The sequence below is a fragment of the Cloeon dipterum genome, chromosome X (genome assembly GCF_949628265.1).
Source record: "Cloeon dipterum chromosome X, ieCloDipt1.1, whole genome shotgun sequence".
NCBI classification, from domain to species: domain Eukaryota; kingdom Metazoa; phylum Arthropoda; class Insecta; order Ephemeroptera; family Baetidae; genus Cloeon; species Cloeon dipterum.
In genome coordinates this window covers 5779233-5797056 of record NC_088790.1, presented here as the reverse complement: position 1 = coordinate 5797056, position 17824 = coordinate 5779233, and the positions used below count along the sequence as shown (strand labels likewise).

Here is a 17824-nt window from a genome sequence, read left to right as displayed (position 1 = left end):
AAAACTTCCCTATCAAACCTTGAGTTGCCATCCGTTTTAGAAAACCGTCCAACGCATGCAAAAGGTATTTGTATTGGCGGCTTTCTGGCCCTGGTTGCCGCAGCGGGTTGATGAGTCAGGTTGGACCTTAAACAGCAGGGTTAAAAGCTTGTTTTCGTTTGCGTTTCTCACCCAAACAGAGTCAATCGGCAGGGAGGTGGGAATGAGCTGTATACACGTTCGCCCCTTAGAAAAGAATCTTTTGCCGCGGACAGGTGTGTCAATTGCTATGCAAACTAGTGCTCCAATTGATTCTGTTATAAGTTAATCTCTTTGTACAATTTTAAATTTCTCGTCCTGAGCGGACTAGCAAATTTCGGCTTCCATGCATCTTAGGATTTTCCAAATTTTAATTTCATTCTGAATAGGTCAAGGTCCCGCTCGAGAGCGTAAAATTGGAATGTTAACTGATTCCATCAATTCAACGTCATACATTTATAAATCGAGAATATTTGTTTAATAAAGTTTAAAAAAACCGTTAAGCATTTTAGATCAAAGTTAATTGTCTTTCAATAATGGTCTTCTTAAAGGTTACCCTTTGTACATTTTATACATTTTTAATCACGGGTATAGAGTAATACTTGTGTGCAACAGAGATTCTTGAATCAAGATAAAAATATCCTAAAATATAAAAAAAAACAGTTTTGGGCAGAGCCTTCTGCACTGTATAAGGGCGCGGAACCGCGGAATAGACTGACAAGGCTCACCTTGTTCGGACCTAAAAATATGTTTAGAAAAAATAAAAGAAAATATAACTTTGTGTGCTCTTTTAATTTACAATATAAATTACAAAATGTCTACGCTCATATAGGAAAATAATAGGCAAAAAACTGTATAACAATTAAGGAATGAGTGGATAAAAGTGTCAAAGCCCGCCGCTTATTTACTATTGTTATTTTTTTTACGAAGTGCGGTGATTGAGTTTTAATATTTGAGATTGACGCGTTAAAGATGCAAGCTCCCATTAGTGTGTCCGCACTCGGCACCTAATTCTAGCCGTCGAGAATTCAAAATACTCAAAATAGACCTATTAAAAGTCAGAATGCTGGTATTGGAACAGAAATATTAATTATATTTTTTAATTAATTTTTACGCCTGCTGTGTAATTGTTCCTTAATATTTGAGGTTTACATTAGAATGTGATAGCGTCTCTAATGGTTTTTGTGTTGCTAAAAATGACTTTCCTAAAAGAAGCAAAAAGCAACCATCAAGAAAAATACTATGTATATATTTCGGTCTTTACTGCCACAATTATTTTACTATGATTGCCTTTTATGGAAAACAGCAATCTTGAAACTTTCAAGAACCTAACAATTTTATGTTAGAAAAAGTCTGGGACAACGACAAATAAATCGTGAATAATTGTATGGCAATGTGTACAATAGTCTATTATTTGAAATAATGGTAAAATGGCTGAAACGTTAATTGAGCGCATGCTTTGCGTCTTTTTGCAATTTGAGTGATGTTTGGGAATCGAGTGAGGGCTGATTTGTGCCTACACTCGATTCTCTTGCATATTCAGATTTGAGAGGATTGTGAAAGCTCTCCGATTCACTACTTGCTAGTTTGCTCATTTCCAGCATGCGTGAATTAATTTCACGGGACAATGTTTTGCGTTTCAAATAAAGACCGCGGTGTGGGGGAAGGAACACGAGCTGGTCCTTTTCTAATTAGGCTCGTGCGCCCATCTTATTGGGACACAGAGTTTCGCGAAATAAAAAAAACAGCTTTTTTCGTGCCAGGAAAAGGACTGCTATGTTGTCAAAAACGCAAGTACATTTCATTTGCCATAAATTCAAATAAACAGCAGGAGTTTTTCTATTTCTATATTAGTTCACACTTAATTCATTTATTTCATCCAGCACTATATATAAAAAGAGATTAAAAGCTGGCAGACAACATGTCAAAAGAGTTTTATACAAGGCTCGTGACAAGCCAAAAGCGTAAATCCAAGGTGCACTTTTTACTGCCTCGACACATTGATGATAAAAATTTAGAGATAAAAATTTGGTGGACGCGCGAGAGTGTGTATTTAAAGATTTCGTGATAAATTCACGGGGAGCAGCGAGGCTCCTTTAGGAGATGCACATCTCAACCCGTTGGCGTTTCATTTCAGTTGGACGAGTCTCTCACATCAGCACTGGCATGACTGTGTTACTAGAAGGGCACGAAGCAACCAACCGTCCAGCCAGCAAGCTTTGTATTTTTTTTTCATGAAAAAGAGCACCGCGCGCATCAGCATCCGAGGAGCAAAAGCATCAAGTTCCGAGTACTCAACCTTGCCGGGGCATTCGGCCGTAAAACTGACAGCACGAAATTTGTTGGCTGCCTTCACACCTACTACTCTTTTGCCGTGCGCGCTCTACGGTGACCAAGAGTGGGAAATTGTATAGTAAGAATGCTATTATGCCACAACTTAGGGGAAAATGCGACAGCCAAAACTTTTGTGAACGGCAGGTGTGTCAGATCAGCGATGTTACTGAGTTAGGAACCAATTGAAAATTAAATCGTGACAACCGTATCCCTTTACCTGAGTCTTAACGTGTTTTTCTTTCTCAAAAAGAAACTATTTAGATAATATGGCTGAAATAAACTTTTTTTTTGTACTGTGTTTTGATTTTGAACCATTGGCTTTGAGCTATTTTATTTACACGTTTCCTACACAACTATAATGATAATAATAAATAATAAGGGAACGAATTTGTTATCAGCCATAGTAGAGATTAAGGAAAAAATATTTACTCTATGACTTCTAAAATTGTATTTATATAAGTAAGCGCCACTTGAGATAAAGCGGTTTCACTCACGGCAAACCCTCTACGGATGTATGCGAGCCTGGTCGTTTGCCATGAAAAAGACCACGAGGTCCCTCTTACATTGTAACCCGTTCTCGGCTCGCCAACCAACCTCACAGACTAAAAATTTAGGATAAAAATTAAAAATCTAGTTTAAAATCAAACTGGGTCAGAAATATAAAAATATTATTTACCCCCTTAATTATTTTAAATGATTAGGAATATTAGGAAAATTATTTTATTCAAAGCCCAAAAAGGCTGGGTGAAAAATATAATGGAACTTAAAAATAAAATCCAGTTGAGGAGAATATTGTAATGTGTAAAATAATAATAAGTAGCAATGCTATTTTTAATTAGCAGATGTTTTAAGGTTATTTTAGGCTAGACAGCGCTCTTTGTTCAGCAATTTTATTTTTCAACCAGTCAGTTAGTAAAGTTATCACTTGCGCGGGACAACCAAAGATAAAAAAAATTGCCTACGGAAAACAAAAATGTCGATTAAAAAGTTATCCAATTTATTTGACATTGCAACACTAAAAGGTCACATTTTGATAATGAAAAAGAAAAACAGGACCGGGATTCGAACCCGTGATCCTCGCGAGAGGCTCAACCGCTTAGTCACCCTGACCTCGCCTGCAATGGAAAGAGAGAAGATTTTGTCTGGTATATAATGTCAACATGGATGTGCTGGGAAGGTAGCGCTACGCACACTACCTTATGAACGAATAGGGTAATAGGGACAAAAATTAGATGATATAATTAGGGTGAGTTATACAAGTATCCAAGAAATTAGTCTTTAGACTAAAATCCTATTAATATACAAAAATGGATTTTGTGGCTAGATATATTTTAATTTTGGCTTTTCCCATAGTTCTATTTTATAATATATATATATGCTACTCGATTTGAATGAAAATTGGTGTGTTGATTGCCTCTAAGAAGCTAATCAAACAAAAGTATTTCTCTTTTCCAAAATCCAAAAATTGCCTAACTTACAGGGGCATAGTAGAGTAGTTGCGGCTCTTTATGGAAATATAACACTTGCTTCAAATTCGATTATCTCGGCCCCTATCTCGGCAAAAGTAACAAACTTAACGCCCTTTAAAAGTTAGTTAAGCAGGCAACGAATTAATCGGTAATTATAGAGTTAAGGTCACCAAAATATGGCTGAAATTTTTAAATCGTCGCTAGATTACGTTGATTTAAAATTTTGGCAGAGAGTATTTGTTCTTTTTTCGAGATATTCCCAGCGAAACCTTTAAAACGTAGAAATAATCAAATTTTGAATTTTAAATCTGAATTCGGGCACTTTTATGACAATTTACCGATTGTAAATTATTATTAATGCCCGTTTTTGGGGTTGGAATTGATTATCTAACCATCTAACCTCTTGGGCGGTTTTGGTCTTTCGAAAACTTTAAGATGATAAATTAGTAATTTTTATTACAATTTTAATTTAATGTAAGATAATTTTCCTGGGCGCATCGAATTTTTTTGATGTGAGATTGATCAGTTTTACGCTAAGTAACCTTTAGTCGCTTCCATCGTGTTTTAATGGATATTGTTTATTATGTTTTAATTTACTTATTTTGTTATAAATAGCAAATAGCTAAACAAATTAGTTAGATAGCATAAAACTTATGAACACAAAACTGCAAAAAATTCAGTCTTGATCTATAAACAAAGAATCATTAAATTTACCAAACTCTGGTGAAAATAATGTGTATACTTGAGTTGCAAGTTGCAATACCTCAATATAAAAGAAAAAAGTAATAATATATTTTTGTTACAATGAGCGTACACTACACACCTGCCGACCATTAAATTTAACTGGCCTGGGATTAAAATCAAGCTATATATTTTACGCTTGAGTAAAACTGAATTAAAGTTGTTGCTTATTTCTTCCTCGAGCTGCAGGACAGTTTTATCTCAACAGTGATGAGCGTACACAAGTTGCATTTGGAAATGAAAGCCAATGAGAGAGAATAAATTTCGAATATCAAGTTCTATATTAGGTTGTGGTCAGCAACAAGTATCAAACGCGAAAAAACATAAGTCTCCTTTTACAGATATCTGGATTAAGAGCTTCTTTTTGCTCTCAATCTCTCGCCAAATTAAACCGCAGCGACCAGCGCGGTTTCCACGTACTTTTCCCAGCAGCGGCACTAAATTTTTAACAGCTCAAACTATATGGTAGTACTACTTGTTGTTATTTGCTTTCTGCGTAAAGGAACCACGCGAGCCGTTGCCAATTAAGGTGTTGCTCGACTGGATTACTCTCGCCATGTAAAACAATGGAAATACAAACTGGTAACACAACAATAAACACCGCTTTTGTGAGCTGGGCACAAATTTTCCGCCGGATTATGTTCCGCGCGGCGCACGTTGCTTCTCTTGTCGCTGTGCTGCGCGCGTATTGATATGCGAGTCGGGTTTTTGCTTGCTGCCGCTCGAAAAACTGGATGCGGATTTCAGATTATTTGTTTCGTATATTATATGCCATTGTCCAGTCGGCGAGAGGAGCGCGACAGATTTTCCTAAATAGGGTCACTACTGCTTTTTGTGACCACTTCGCAGATCAGACGCTCAAGATACTTCAAATAATTTATTTTACATTCGACGTGCTTTGTCAAGCTTAGTTTCCATGTGAAATTAATGAACAAAAGTTTATTCACTGGTCCTGCGCTCGCGTCTCTTGATAAGGCCAATGAGATAATATAGGATTTATGTTACTTTTTACATGGTTAATCTTTGGAATTTTGTTTTAGAGAAATTTGCAATAAAATAATTTCACAAAAGTTACTTTAAAAACCTTTTTAATTCATTTGAAATATTAAATTCTTTAAATGCTTACAGAAAGATTTTGCGGACAAAATAGAATCGCTTGATATTGAATTTAAGGTTTTTTTATTTAGATTAAAAAATGATTTTATTGCGGATCAGCAGGGCAACTTTTAGACATAATTAGTTTTATGTTAAAACATAAAGCAAAAATCTTAGGTTTTTTTCAATTTCAATATAATATAATACACCTCGCGTATTAGCATAATATTGTCAATTGCAACTTACAATTAGTCAGGAATAATCTATCTGATTAATTATTCAAGAATTTGCCTTTTATCTAGAGTTACGTTGCAATCTTTGCGTATCCAGGCATTAATTCGGGCCGCAAGACAGAACTCCCCAGTGTGAAGCCGTGCCCTTTCAGGTTTATTTCTGACACCACCAACTTAAATTAGTTCCCAAAGTTGGAAATGGAAGATTTTAAATTTACGTTAGAAGAATTACTTCTCAGAACATAAAATGAATTTAAAATATTTATATTATTTAATTTAGAAAATGAAATTTAACTGAGATAAAATATGTATTTAAGACGAACGGCTTAAGGTCGCGTGGTTTCTGTTATAGGGTAAAACAAAGAAGCCGGTTTGTGTACTTAACAAACTACATTATATTGTAACTGGAACTTTAACAATACAGTTGAAATTATATTGTGTGTAATTAAAATGAACTGTATCCCTCAAAATTATTGACTCTTTTGCGAACACTATTGAAATAATTGATACACAAATAGGAACGAGTTAAACGATTGAATTGGACTTTTCTTCGGAATTAATTGATTGGTAAGAAAAGAATTGAAATTAAGCTCCAGTGAAAAATTGTCTCACCACTCTCACTCTGCCAAGTTAGTGAAATTAAGTCTGCGGACGTCTCCCACACTTGCCCGTTGTAACAAGTGGAAAAATAACTCTCAAGTGATTCAAGGGATGTTTTGTCCACGGTTATATATAGTGGCAAGCTGGTGCTCCGCCCGAAGGAAAAAAATGTCCGAGGGTATGTGAGTGAGCATCACATTTTGCAATGAGCAAAATTTTGCGAAATGAAATACAGATGGTCGAGGATTAAGTAATATAGTTTGGGCTTTTCTTTTGTTAGCCAAAAACATAATAACTTGTGCAATAAAAATATTCTTACACTAAGAGCGTTTAGCAATTTCGAATGCAATCCTGTATATTGGTACAAAAGGGATTCACAATATTATCTGTTAAGGAAAATCAAACTATTTGGACGAATTTCAAAACAAATACTTTTTAAAAATAAATATTTTCCCTCTGAAGTGGAAAATATTTACATTACAGCTTTTTTGATTATGAATTGCAGTGAAAATCGGATGTACACATTTCGCCATGATCGCGGTGGGTAACGTCATTTTTTTTTTATAAAAGTTTCACAGCTTGGGATGCGGCTTTATAAAAAATAGTCACTTATTATTCATTAATTTTGAACAGTTTTAGACGTTTTTAAGTCAATTTTGAAAAGTGTAAGGTCCCACAATGACTACAAAGCTAATGAGAAAGAAAAATTGTCGATAATCTTAATTTTACAGCCATATAAGAATCAGTTTGTTAGGGTGAACATACATAGCTATCATTCCTTTTAAATAGTTATAAAATTCTTATTTGGTTCAAAATTAAAAAAATCTCGAAGAAACACGCGTGTTGAAAGAATCTCAGTAAAAACTAAATTCTGCGATCTATGAAGAAAAAAAGAAGTTAAAATTATATTCAAAAATTTTTGAATAAAATTTTCCTGCATAGTTCACAATAAAAAGAAAAATCGGAAGCAAAAGAATACAACGTTAAAAAGTGAGTCAGAGTATTGGCGTTTTTAATTGCTCAGCACGACTGGACTCGTTCAAGATGATTCGTTCATTTCATCCGAAGGGTGCGATAAGAATGGAGGAAAATGAAAAGGCACAAAATTTACGACGAAAGAATATACCTAGAAATTAATTCCTTCCAATTTGCCCCTCACAATTAATCTCACACGCTATGAAAGAAATCAAAGAGACCTGAAGGCAAATCAAGCAGCCAAAGGGGCGGAAAAGGCATCGCAGGAAATAAGTCATGATAAATCTCGTTGTGTATAGAAAGGGATTCCACCTCTCGTTTCATTACAATGTAATGTGTTGTGTACGCCGCCCGCTTATAATATATGTATATAGCTAGCGTATATTTTATTATATTGTTGCCGCGCGGTTGGTTCAGGTGGAGACGCTCGCTGAGCATTTTGTTGGCCCAGCAGGTATTCATGCCCTATCTTTCAGATAAATCATCTCTCCCAGGCAGCTCCGGAGCCCAAGGACTCTCAAAATCTGACTCTCCCATGATAATTCATCTCGCCTGGAATTATTTTTCACACCTCGAACCGAGGCATTCCTGCTCAGCTGCTGCCTCTGTCAGATCATGCCGCTCTCTTTTGTGTGTACCAATTTGTTAGACGACGTACGGCTTTAATATTTCCCCGTTGCAGCGCTCTAGGAACTATAGACATTTTTTATTGTTAGTGCGTGGTATTGGACGAATGCGCAGCCGTAATTATAAATTCGGGACAAGGGTGTTACGCCGACAAGAAATGTGTGTTTGCGATCAGAGTTTTGAATCAACTTGATCGCAGCCCAGCCCTTTTCCTTGATGAATACCTAATGTGCTAACAAACAATATATTGCTTTCTCGCTCGCCCCTGCGCGTGTTGCCTCAAATTGTTAACACCTCAAATTTGATTTTGTTTGCTAAACGTGCCTGCTGCACGTACGCGCAGAGGCCACCTGATAATGCCAACGTGAAACAAAAAAATGAACAAATGACTGCTGGCATGGCAATAAGATTAGAGCTGTGAATTCTAGACGTTTTTCGCAAATAATCGACTGTTTTTAAACTTTTTTTTTAAACATTATATTAGTGAAAAATATTTTAAAATTGGAACAGTTCCCAAGATGAAAGTGAAAATTACCCATTATTTGCTTGTATATGGACGCAGGAAAAGAAATTAAAAAAAAACTCTGCAAGTTTAGTAGAACAATCACAGAATTAATTGGAGCTCTGGTTTGTATATTACAATGTCGGCTAATCCCAAGCCTCGTCAGCAAACGTGGCTATTGAAATATCCGCACCAGTTGCCTGGCACGTGTACTCACATATATACTGACCATATGCATATTTTCTTAAGGGCGAGCGTGGCTCATTCACACCCCCTAATACCATTGGACTTCTGTTTGGTATCTATTGCTGCAATTTATTTTTTCAACGGCTAGTTAGTGGCCATCTATTTAAAAAAAGCTCTCAAGCCCTTGTCGTCAGCGAATTTTCTGTCAAAATATTTTTTAACTAATCATTTTGGAAATAAATAAATAAATCGATCATCTAAAATTCACAGCGCTCAGTTGGGATTTAAAACGTTTACTTCTAGATCAAACCACCGATTTTTAAACTGAGGAGAGCTAAAATAAATTAAACTGGGAAAATGTAGTTCAAATTTCTTTAATATATTGCTCTCCAACAGAGCAATTTTCATATATATTTAACTCTTAAATTTTTATTTTATTCTTTATCACAAAATAGATCACTGTACTTCTATGTGTAGCTCAAGAGGAAGATAATTTTTTTTCATTAATATTTTCATTAAAATAACGAACAAATTAAATAATTTCCTATTTCTACTCGCTGTATAGTATATGAGATAAATAAACTTATATTTCAAGCGTTTATTTAATCATCTTTATTTCACTGATATCACATATTATACAAAAGAAGTGAAACAAATAACTAATCTTGAGCAATAAATTTTTTAATTGATGTTAGATGTTAGTATAATTCTTTTCTTGATTTGAACATAGTTAATACACATGCATATTTAAAATCTGCGGTAAATGATGAAAATATCTGTTTGATAAATTTATTATTTGTTTTCTCTGGGTGTCATTTTTCTGGTATAATTTAGATTTGACTTAGTAAATTAATTTAAGTGAATGATTTGTAAAAATATCCTTTGAATCAGAAGTGAGTAGAAGTTGTCAGGTCTCGTCTATAGCTATGTAGTAGCTTTTGTTATTCTCGGCTTAAAACTTCCAAAGTCTAGAAGATAGACAAAATTTGGGATTAGGACCAAAGTAAAAATCGTTCCTCTGGAAGCTTCGAACGTCGGTTTAGAACGACACGTCAGTGAAAAAATCGCCTCGTAATGAGGAAATGGGCCATTATTTGAATAGAGCTCTGTATCAAGACGCGCGCTTTCCATTGAATAACTACCGCGCGCCGGGCTTTGATTATGCCTCTTAACTATACTAATGCCCAATCACCACACGCGTATTATTCCATCAACCTTCTTTATCTAGAGAAAATTATATCCCTACGCATCATTATACGTTCTGCCACTTGAAAAGTTAAATTTAGAATAATTTTACCCTTCATCTCAATAATTTATTTTGCCTCTCGATTTTATTAAGCTGTATACAAATGCAAAAAGTGTACTTTCATATATGCAAAATTTTCATACGTTTTATTATTTCCAAGATGACAACAATAAAAAACCCGTTTATTCGCGCGATCATGACAAACGCTCCTCGGACGAAATCAAATAATTTTTCAATGTCGAAGCCGTCGCCTTTCGCTATCATTTCCATGACAAAGAACAGCTTGCAATTTACACAGTGACAAAATTACATATGCGGAAAGCTTTATTCAAAATTACGAACACGCCTGGAAGAAACCTATAAAAAAGGTATAGGCGGGTAAAAATTTATGCGACGTGAGTGTATTCATAAAGGTTTCCATCAGTCGCCGCTCCGCGTGTATTTGCATAAAAATGATTCATATTTTCCTTAATAGCAATCTCTCCGCCCAATCTTCATGAAATATGAACGTGTCCTGTCACGCTGACTTTAGCCCGACTGAGAAGACACCGCAAAAGCAACGACTTTACTACTCTCCTCCGGTCCAGGCCTTGAATCAACCCTGGCCCTGGCAGAATGAGGTAACCAGCGCCCTCTCCTGAGATTACCTGCAATTCCCACCTGGACTACAGACAGAGGCGAATGAATGAATACGCCTCTACCGGAGAGATTGGGAGTGCGGCGGTGGTGCTTTCTCCGCTTGATACGAGGGTGCATGACGTGCAACATACTCATCAGCCAGCAAAGATTATAACAGAATTTATTACTATTTTCTGAAAGAGAGGCTATTTGTTTAGTTGCATGATACATTTTACTTAAATAGTAATATTGTGCCATTTTAATATATGTGACTTATTATTGTTAAAATTAGTTGTGTTTTTCCTGATTCAAATAAACAATTTTGTCAATTGCTTGGATATTTCAAATAATATATTTTTTGTAATGATCCATGTCTTGAATAATTATTATTAAAAATTTGTTTCCTTTTCTGTATTGGGCTTCCTACAATGAGGTCCGTGTCCGTGCGCCCTTGATATTTGTTCACGATGATGTTTTTGAGAAAAAACGGATAAGTGTTCGCTATCAGAGGTTCGCCCATTTCAAATAATAAATGAACTAGATGAAAATAATTATATAAAATAAACTATAAATAGTTTATGATATTTTTTAATTTATTTTGAGTCATCGAGGCAAAAAGTGTGTAAATATGCAACCTGCGGAACTAGGTTGTAAAGCAGGTTGCCTACACTCAAACAAGAGCTCTCTCCAGTTTGAGACGATTGACTGTCATCATACCTCGGTGACCTCCCCCTAGCTCGGAGCAGGAGCGCAAAGTCTATTTTAAAATTGTAGAAACTATTCAATATAACATGGAACTTTTATCAAAACTAAAACAGAGAAAGAGTTGTAATTGAATTCTGAAAAATTCATGGGGAACTTTAACAATTATTGATTGTTTATTGATTTGACGAGCGCGGTGTCGAAAACGGCTACAAAGGGGAAATATTTTCCTTGTCAATTAAATAACATAATGTAGCCATTGTTCTTGTTTTGCTGGGTTCAAAAGGGAAAAGATAACAAAAATTTCTAAAATATTTTTCGATGGTTCTGTTACGAAGGGGTGCGATTGCTGACCAATGTTATAACAACTTATAGCTTTAGTTCATATCCAATTCGAGCAGAGCAGAGTCGAATCCTTAGCGTTCTAATATCAGCTCTGAAATCTCTTGTGATTTACTGGTATGTAGTTTTTATGTAATTTTTATTTATTTAATTGATAATAGCTTTATATATATATATTTAAATTTGAATTCAATTTTTAATTCCGGCGCCGACTCGCCACTTGCTGGTTTCCACACCTTTCCAACGGCTTTAGGGACAAATTTCTTGCTTTCAACAAAAGAACTCGGTTACATAGACAACGGGAGGAAATATTTAATTATCGATCTTGTGTTTTTCTCTTTTGCATCAATTTATCCACTTATCAAAATCCTTTGGCTGGAATTTTTAGAGGTCAAGGTTGAATGAAAAGGGCAAAGTTTTAAAGTTCGACCCTAAAAGTCTATCAAATTATTAAAATTCACTGAAATAATGAACTATTTTACTATTTTTATTTTAAATAAAGTAAAGAATTATTCAGCATAACTCTACTCTCAAAACATCAATAATAGAATCATAGAATTGTTTATAATATCAACTAAATTTCGTAAATATTTATACAAATAGCGAAATTAAAAATAATGAAATAATTTATTATTGCTCATTAACTGGTTGGTGGATTACAAAGTAATATCACTTTTTGGCTGGGACCCTCTCTGTCTTCCGCGCTATATAGCACTATTCCGATACAGCTTTTCTTTTTCAACTCCTATCCTAATTACAATCGTTAAAAATAAATATTTTTTTCACTTTTAACCTGTTTTTTATATATCTATTTTTCTTTGCACATCATCAACTTCCCAATCTAATTTCAGATCTTCAATATGACAGGCTCAATAATGGATGATTTTGAAGTTGTCTGGGCTCTAATAAAGCGTGATGTTTTAAAAATTTTACGTTCCCAATCAGTGGCGCCGTTAAATTTCTTGGACTTCAAAGATTCATACGTGTGAGTGAATAGAGCATTTTAAATCACCCTACTTTGTGTTTAAGTGAGCATGAAAAGTTAAAAAGAAATACAACGTTGAGTTATAAAAGTTAAAAATCTAGAAATCTCATTTGCGATACTTATAATCAAATTCTTAATTTCCAGCCAAATTAAAACGAGAAATCACAACCTTCATTTCGTCAAATTCATTTACGAACAGGCAAGAGAGCTTTCAATTGCTCGCGCAAGAGAAATTATGACACGTTTCTCTGAAATTAGAAATCATTGTGAGTTGTACGTTTCAAATTTCAACCTGCAATGGGCCCTTTACGCAAAGGCCTGTGAAAACCTGCGGCTTCTTTACAAGTAAAAATTCAATAAAATGAAATTATTTTTTCAAGCTTTTTTAATACCCACTATAGGTCCGCTAAAAATAATATTTCTAGCAATGACGTTTACCCAAAACGTCTGGAAATTTTGTCGATAGACGTTGCTTCAATAGGTAATAAAAATTATCCTTTTTTAACAAGTTGATGCCAATAACTTCCATGTAGGCCTGAGCTCGTGGTACAACGTAATGCTGGAAGATAACGGATTCCAGGATTACCTGATGAATGCTATGGTAAATTTAGTCCAAGAATTTAGACAAGGCGATAGGAACGAGGAGTTCCTACCAGAAATGAAACTAGCACTCGAAAATCTCACCTTCATTTACCATCCAAGAAAATTACATAAATCAGACAGAGTGAGATTTCGCTTTAGTAGTGTAATTTGATATTTTTCTGACAAAATTCTTGTAGGCACTCGAAGTTGTATTGAAACAACAATTTTTTACACCTTTGAGTGAAACATACATTGAAATAGTGAGCAGCTACTTGGAGAGAGACGAGCAGGATGAGCATTTGCGTATCATGAAGTTTGTCACAGAAAAATGCCAATTGGATTATGTTTGGATAGAGGCAATTTTTCCCGAAGAGTAATTTTATAACCTTTTTAAAACTTTGTAAGTTGTAACCTTGATAAACTTTCTTCAGGCCAGCTATCGTCGATGCATATATGTTTCACACATTTTATGCGCCAGTCAAACCTATATTACTAAGTACTGTGGACAGATTGTTCAAAGAAGAGAAATATGAAGCGCTCGCAAGACTGTACAAGGCGGACTGCGATGGCATTGACATGTTTTACTTGACCTCGACATTTGATACAAATATCCAAAGAAAAACAACAGAAATTGTGGAAAAATCGGCTCAAAATGACGTAGGTTTATTAAAAAATAAATGCACGGTTTAATTGTAAATTGTAGCAGCTGATAGAGGCCCTCGTTAAACTTTACGCAGAGGAGTATAAAATGATCAAAAACTTCTTTAGAGGTGACAGTTTGTTTTTGGACCTGCTGAACAAGGCTGTAGCACCCATTTTGAATAAGAAAACTGATTCAAACTCTCCTTGCAAGTCCACCGAGAAGGTTAATTTTTATTTTATCTAAAATTTGTCATATTATGACCATACAACCAAACCTATATCAACAGTTGGCAAAATTACTTGACACCCTCATGCGCAACAAGGACCTATCAGAGATCGAAATTGAGGAGGAATTTGATCGTATAGGCCCTATTTACCAAATCCTCCTCGAAAAGGATGTCTTTGAAAGATTGTACACTGTTTTGACCGCGAAACGACTTCTCCAGAAGGTTTCTCGGTCATTGGTACTCGAAAGGGCACTTTTGAAACGATTGCCGCAGGTGATTAATGAATGCCCAAACTGTTTTTGATAATTTCTATATATGCATACTTTTGTTTTAGTGGGGAATGATGAACCCAACCATGATCTACAATATCAACGCCATGATTGAAGACGTGTTAGCGTCAGACATGATGCTCGAAATGTTCAACAGATCATCCATGGTCACGAAAAATGAAAATGACTTCGTATTTTCCGCCCAGGTCATGAAAGTGAGTAGACTTCTCTTAATCTTTTATAGCATCAAAATCTTAATAATTTTCCTCCAGTCCAATACTTGGCCAATACGCAGCTCAGATCGTACCCAAATCGAACTATCTGGCGAGTTGAAGGCTGCTTTGGTTAAGTACGAAAGCATTCATAGGCTCTCCTACGACCATCGGAAGCTGATCTGGAATTACCAACAAAGCAAATGTATTAAGCTTCTATAAATGTAAAGAGAAGAATTATGAACTGAAATCTATATTCTTACAGGTGAAATGGCAATTAACTATTTAGACAAGCCCTACATGCTCTCAATGAACACCTATCAAATGGCAATCATACTCCTTTTCGAAAAAAATGACCATCTTGGCTTCATGGACATCAAAGAGACTCTCTCAATCCCTGAACATACCCTCATTGATCAGCTTGCTTGCCTGGTCGAAAGCAAACTCCTCATCGCTGACCCAAAGGTATAGAAAATACCGACGGTTATAAAAATTGCAATTAATTAATTTCTAATTTTTAAAACGGCATTATTTGTAGGTTTTCAGCGCGAATTGCCAGTTATCGCTGAATTTCAAGTACAGGAATGCAAATACCAAAGTTAAAATTCCGAGCAGACCAGAACATTGCGAAGCATTTCTTGAAAAGACTGAAGATATTGAGATTGTCCTCCGACATAGGCGATTCATCATTCAGGCTGCAATAGTTAGATTCGCGAAGCGGAACTCGCCAGTGAGCCACGACCATCTTCTCTCTGGGGTAATATTTTTTTAATAATTATATATCTTATTGTAATCTGGTTTCCATAGGTGCGGCAAATTCTTGAAGATAAATTTGAGCTGGAAATACCGATGTTTGAAAGGGCTACTGCCGATCTAATTGATGGGAAGTACTTGGTAGAGGACCTTAATAACAAGAAACTGTACAGATACCACGTTCCCTAGTTCGTTCTTTGGACAGCCACTTAAATCGTTTATTGGGCTTAAAATTAATAACGGTGATTGTCAAGAATGTAAATTTTTGTTAAAAATGTGCATTTACAGAAATTTCTGAATATTTGCCGCAGTATTTTTCAAATTGTTACTTAAATTATTGCAGTTTTGTTGCAATTATTTAGTTACCATTTTATTTGATACACAAACTTGTAAACTCAGGATGATCTCAGCTAATAATTAAGTTGTTAAAGTAAAAAAAATAATTACGTTATTTTATACTGTATTGCCGCTTGTTTGTCACCTAAAGTTGGCGGCGCCAAATGTGCCCATTAGTTGTCGCTAACCTATAAAAGCTCATCCATAAGCATAAATAGATCCAGCTGAAATAAAATGCAGAGTGATACTGATCAGAAAAAATTGCTTTCTTTTTAAAAAAAATTAGTTGAGAAAAGATTAAAATATTCATGCATCACTCAACCAGAAATGCAGATTATTGGAAAGCGCTAGAAACTAAAGATTTTAATATTGTTTTAAATAATTATGAATATTTATATCTTCACGTGTATGTGCAACTAAACCGGAACCAGCTTCCCAAAGTGAAGCGTGTAATTTTCTCACCAACGTTCTAAATATTTCTTATCTTTTACAATATTTAACAGTTAATGTATGCACAAATTGGCACATATAGAGAAGGAGATGTATTGCGCACTGAGAGTCGAGCATCTAGTCTGCAATTAGGCGTAATTAAAATTTGCATGCAACGCGCAAAAAGCAGCACATTTTTACAATGTGTAGTCGCGCACTTATCAGATCATGTGCGTGCACTGGTCGTGCACACGAATTGCTCAATTAAATTGATAAAAGTATGTCGCACAAGCTGATCGCGACTATTAGACCAATTAAGAGCGATTAAATCGTCAGGTAGGCTTGATTAGTTAGCGATGCGCTTAACAAGGACCTCCGCGCTTGTGTTATGTTAATTTTATAGCGTCTAATAAGGCAATAAAAATCAATCTTTGGCTGAGCAGAATACAGAAAAGCGCACGAACGGCTAAAAAGCAGCATGTTCCTGGCCCGGCCGGCACCTGTGCTTCTTCTATAATAGCGAGTGTGCGCGCTGGCTAGGGCAATCCATCAGGCTGCTGATTGATTTCCATGCTCGTCAAAATTCTGTTCTCAGCCAGAACACCTGTGCCGCGTCTGCAAGCGTTAGAGAACACAAGGGCTATCCACAATTTCACCCGTCCAGTTATGTATGTAAATAAATTCATTAAACTGAAAAACCTAGAAGCTGTGCTATGTGTAAATAATTGATGCCGTAACATAAAAAATATTTATGACATATATTTGAAATAATGAATGAATGAATGAATTCATTCATATTTGAAATAAGATTAAAGTAAATACGCACAACATCCTTATTTTTGTTTGTTTCTTTCATAATGAGTAAACATTAAAAGCTGGAATCGGGTCATTTTTTGGTAATAATATTTTGACAATACCAAAACAAAAAACAACGACAAATAACAAATAAACATATATATTTTTGCTTCTGTTTCATTCATATGAAAACCAGAATGAGATCCATTTAAAAATGTAGAAAAAATAAATAATTTATTTATATATCATTTATCATGAGGCCAGTAAAATTGAATGTGCCCCGCTAGCAGTGTACACATGCAACGTGGGTGGTGTATACTTAATTTAATGCTGTTCACACAGAGTCAAAGTTGACACACGGAAGACTGCTTTAATGCGGCGCTGAAAGGGAAAATTGTCGCGAAAGCCGTAAATTATGAGGCAAACTAATTGATAATTTGGGCACGCATTTTGGGGGGCACAATGGAAAAGCCGACACGTCGCATTATTCCACATCCTTTCAGCCACCCGATTTCTATTATGCTCGAATTTTTGTTCAAGTGCAGCGCACCCATCAGCACGCCTTCCTCTGCATCAATCATTCTTTTATTGGAAGTTTTCAACGGAAATATTATAATGCGCTTTCAATCAACTATTAATCTGTTCTCAAGCATGCATTCACTAAAAATTTGATCAAATTATTAAATGTTGAGACACAAGAAAATTGAAAGTAACGAAATGTCACGGATCGGAGGAAGAAAATTAATATGAGGTAAAGAAAATTCATGAGGGTTGAAACGGTTGAGGTAAGCAAACTTACTGCTAGTCAGGGGAAGTTGAGATGAGTCTAACAGTGGGTCATTTTTGCGATACTGATTGTTAGAACCCGAGATTTGGAGTTGACAAAAATTTACAAAGCACGAACAC

At 35.4% G+C, this 17824-nt stretch overlaps 1 protein-coding gene across 1 annotated transcript; it reads left to right on the top strand.

Moving 5' to 3' along the window:
* The first annotated feature begins 13225 nt into the window (after window positions 1–13225).
* Window positions 13226–15886, top strand: LOC135946783 (cullin-1-like). The gene is made up of 7 exons (XM_065495149.1): window positions 13226–13628; window positions 13687–13912; window positions 13959–14608; window positions 14666–14810; window positions 14871–15070; window positions 15144–15362; window positions 15413–15886. Exons 3-7 carry the CDS (start codon window positions 14465–14467, stop codon window positions 15545–15547), a joined length of 843 nt encoding a protein of 280 aa, XP_065351221.1. The 5' UTR covers window positions 13226–13628; window positions 13687–13912; window positions 13959–14464; the 3' UTR covers window positions 15548–15886.
* The last annotated feature ends 1938 nt before the right edge of the window (window positions 15887–17824 follow it).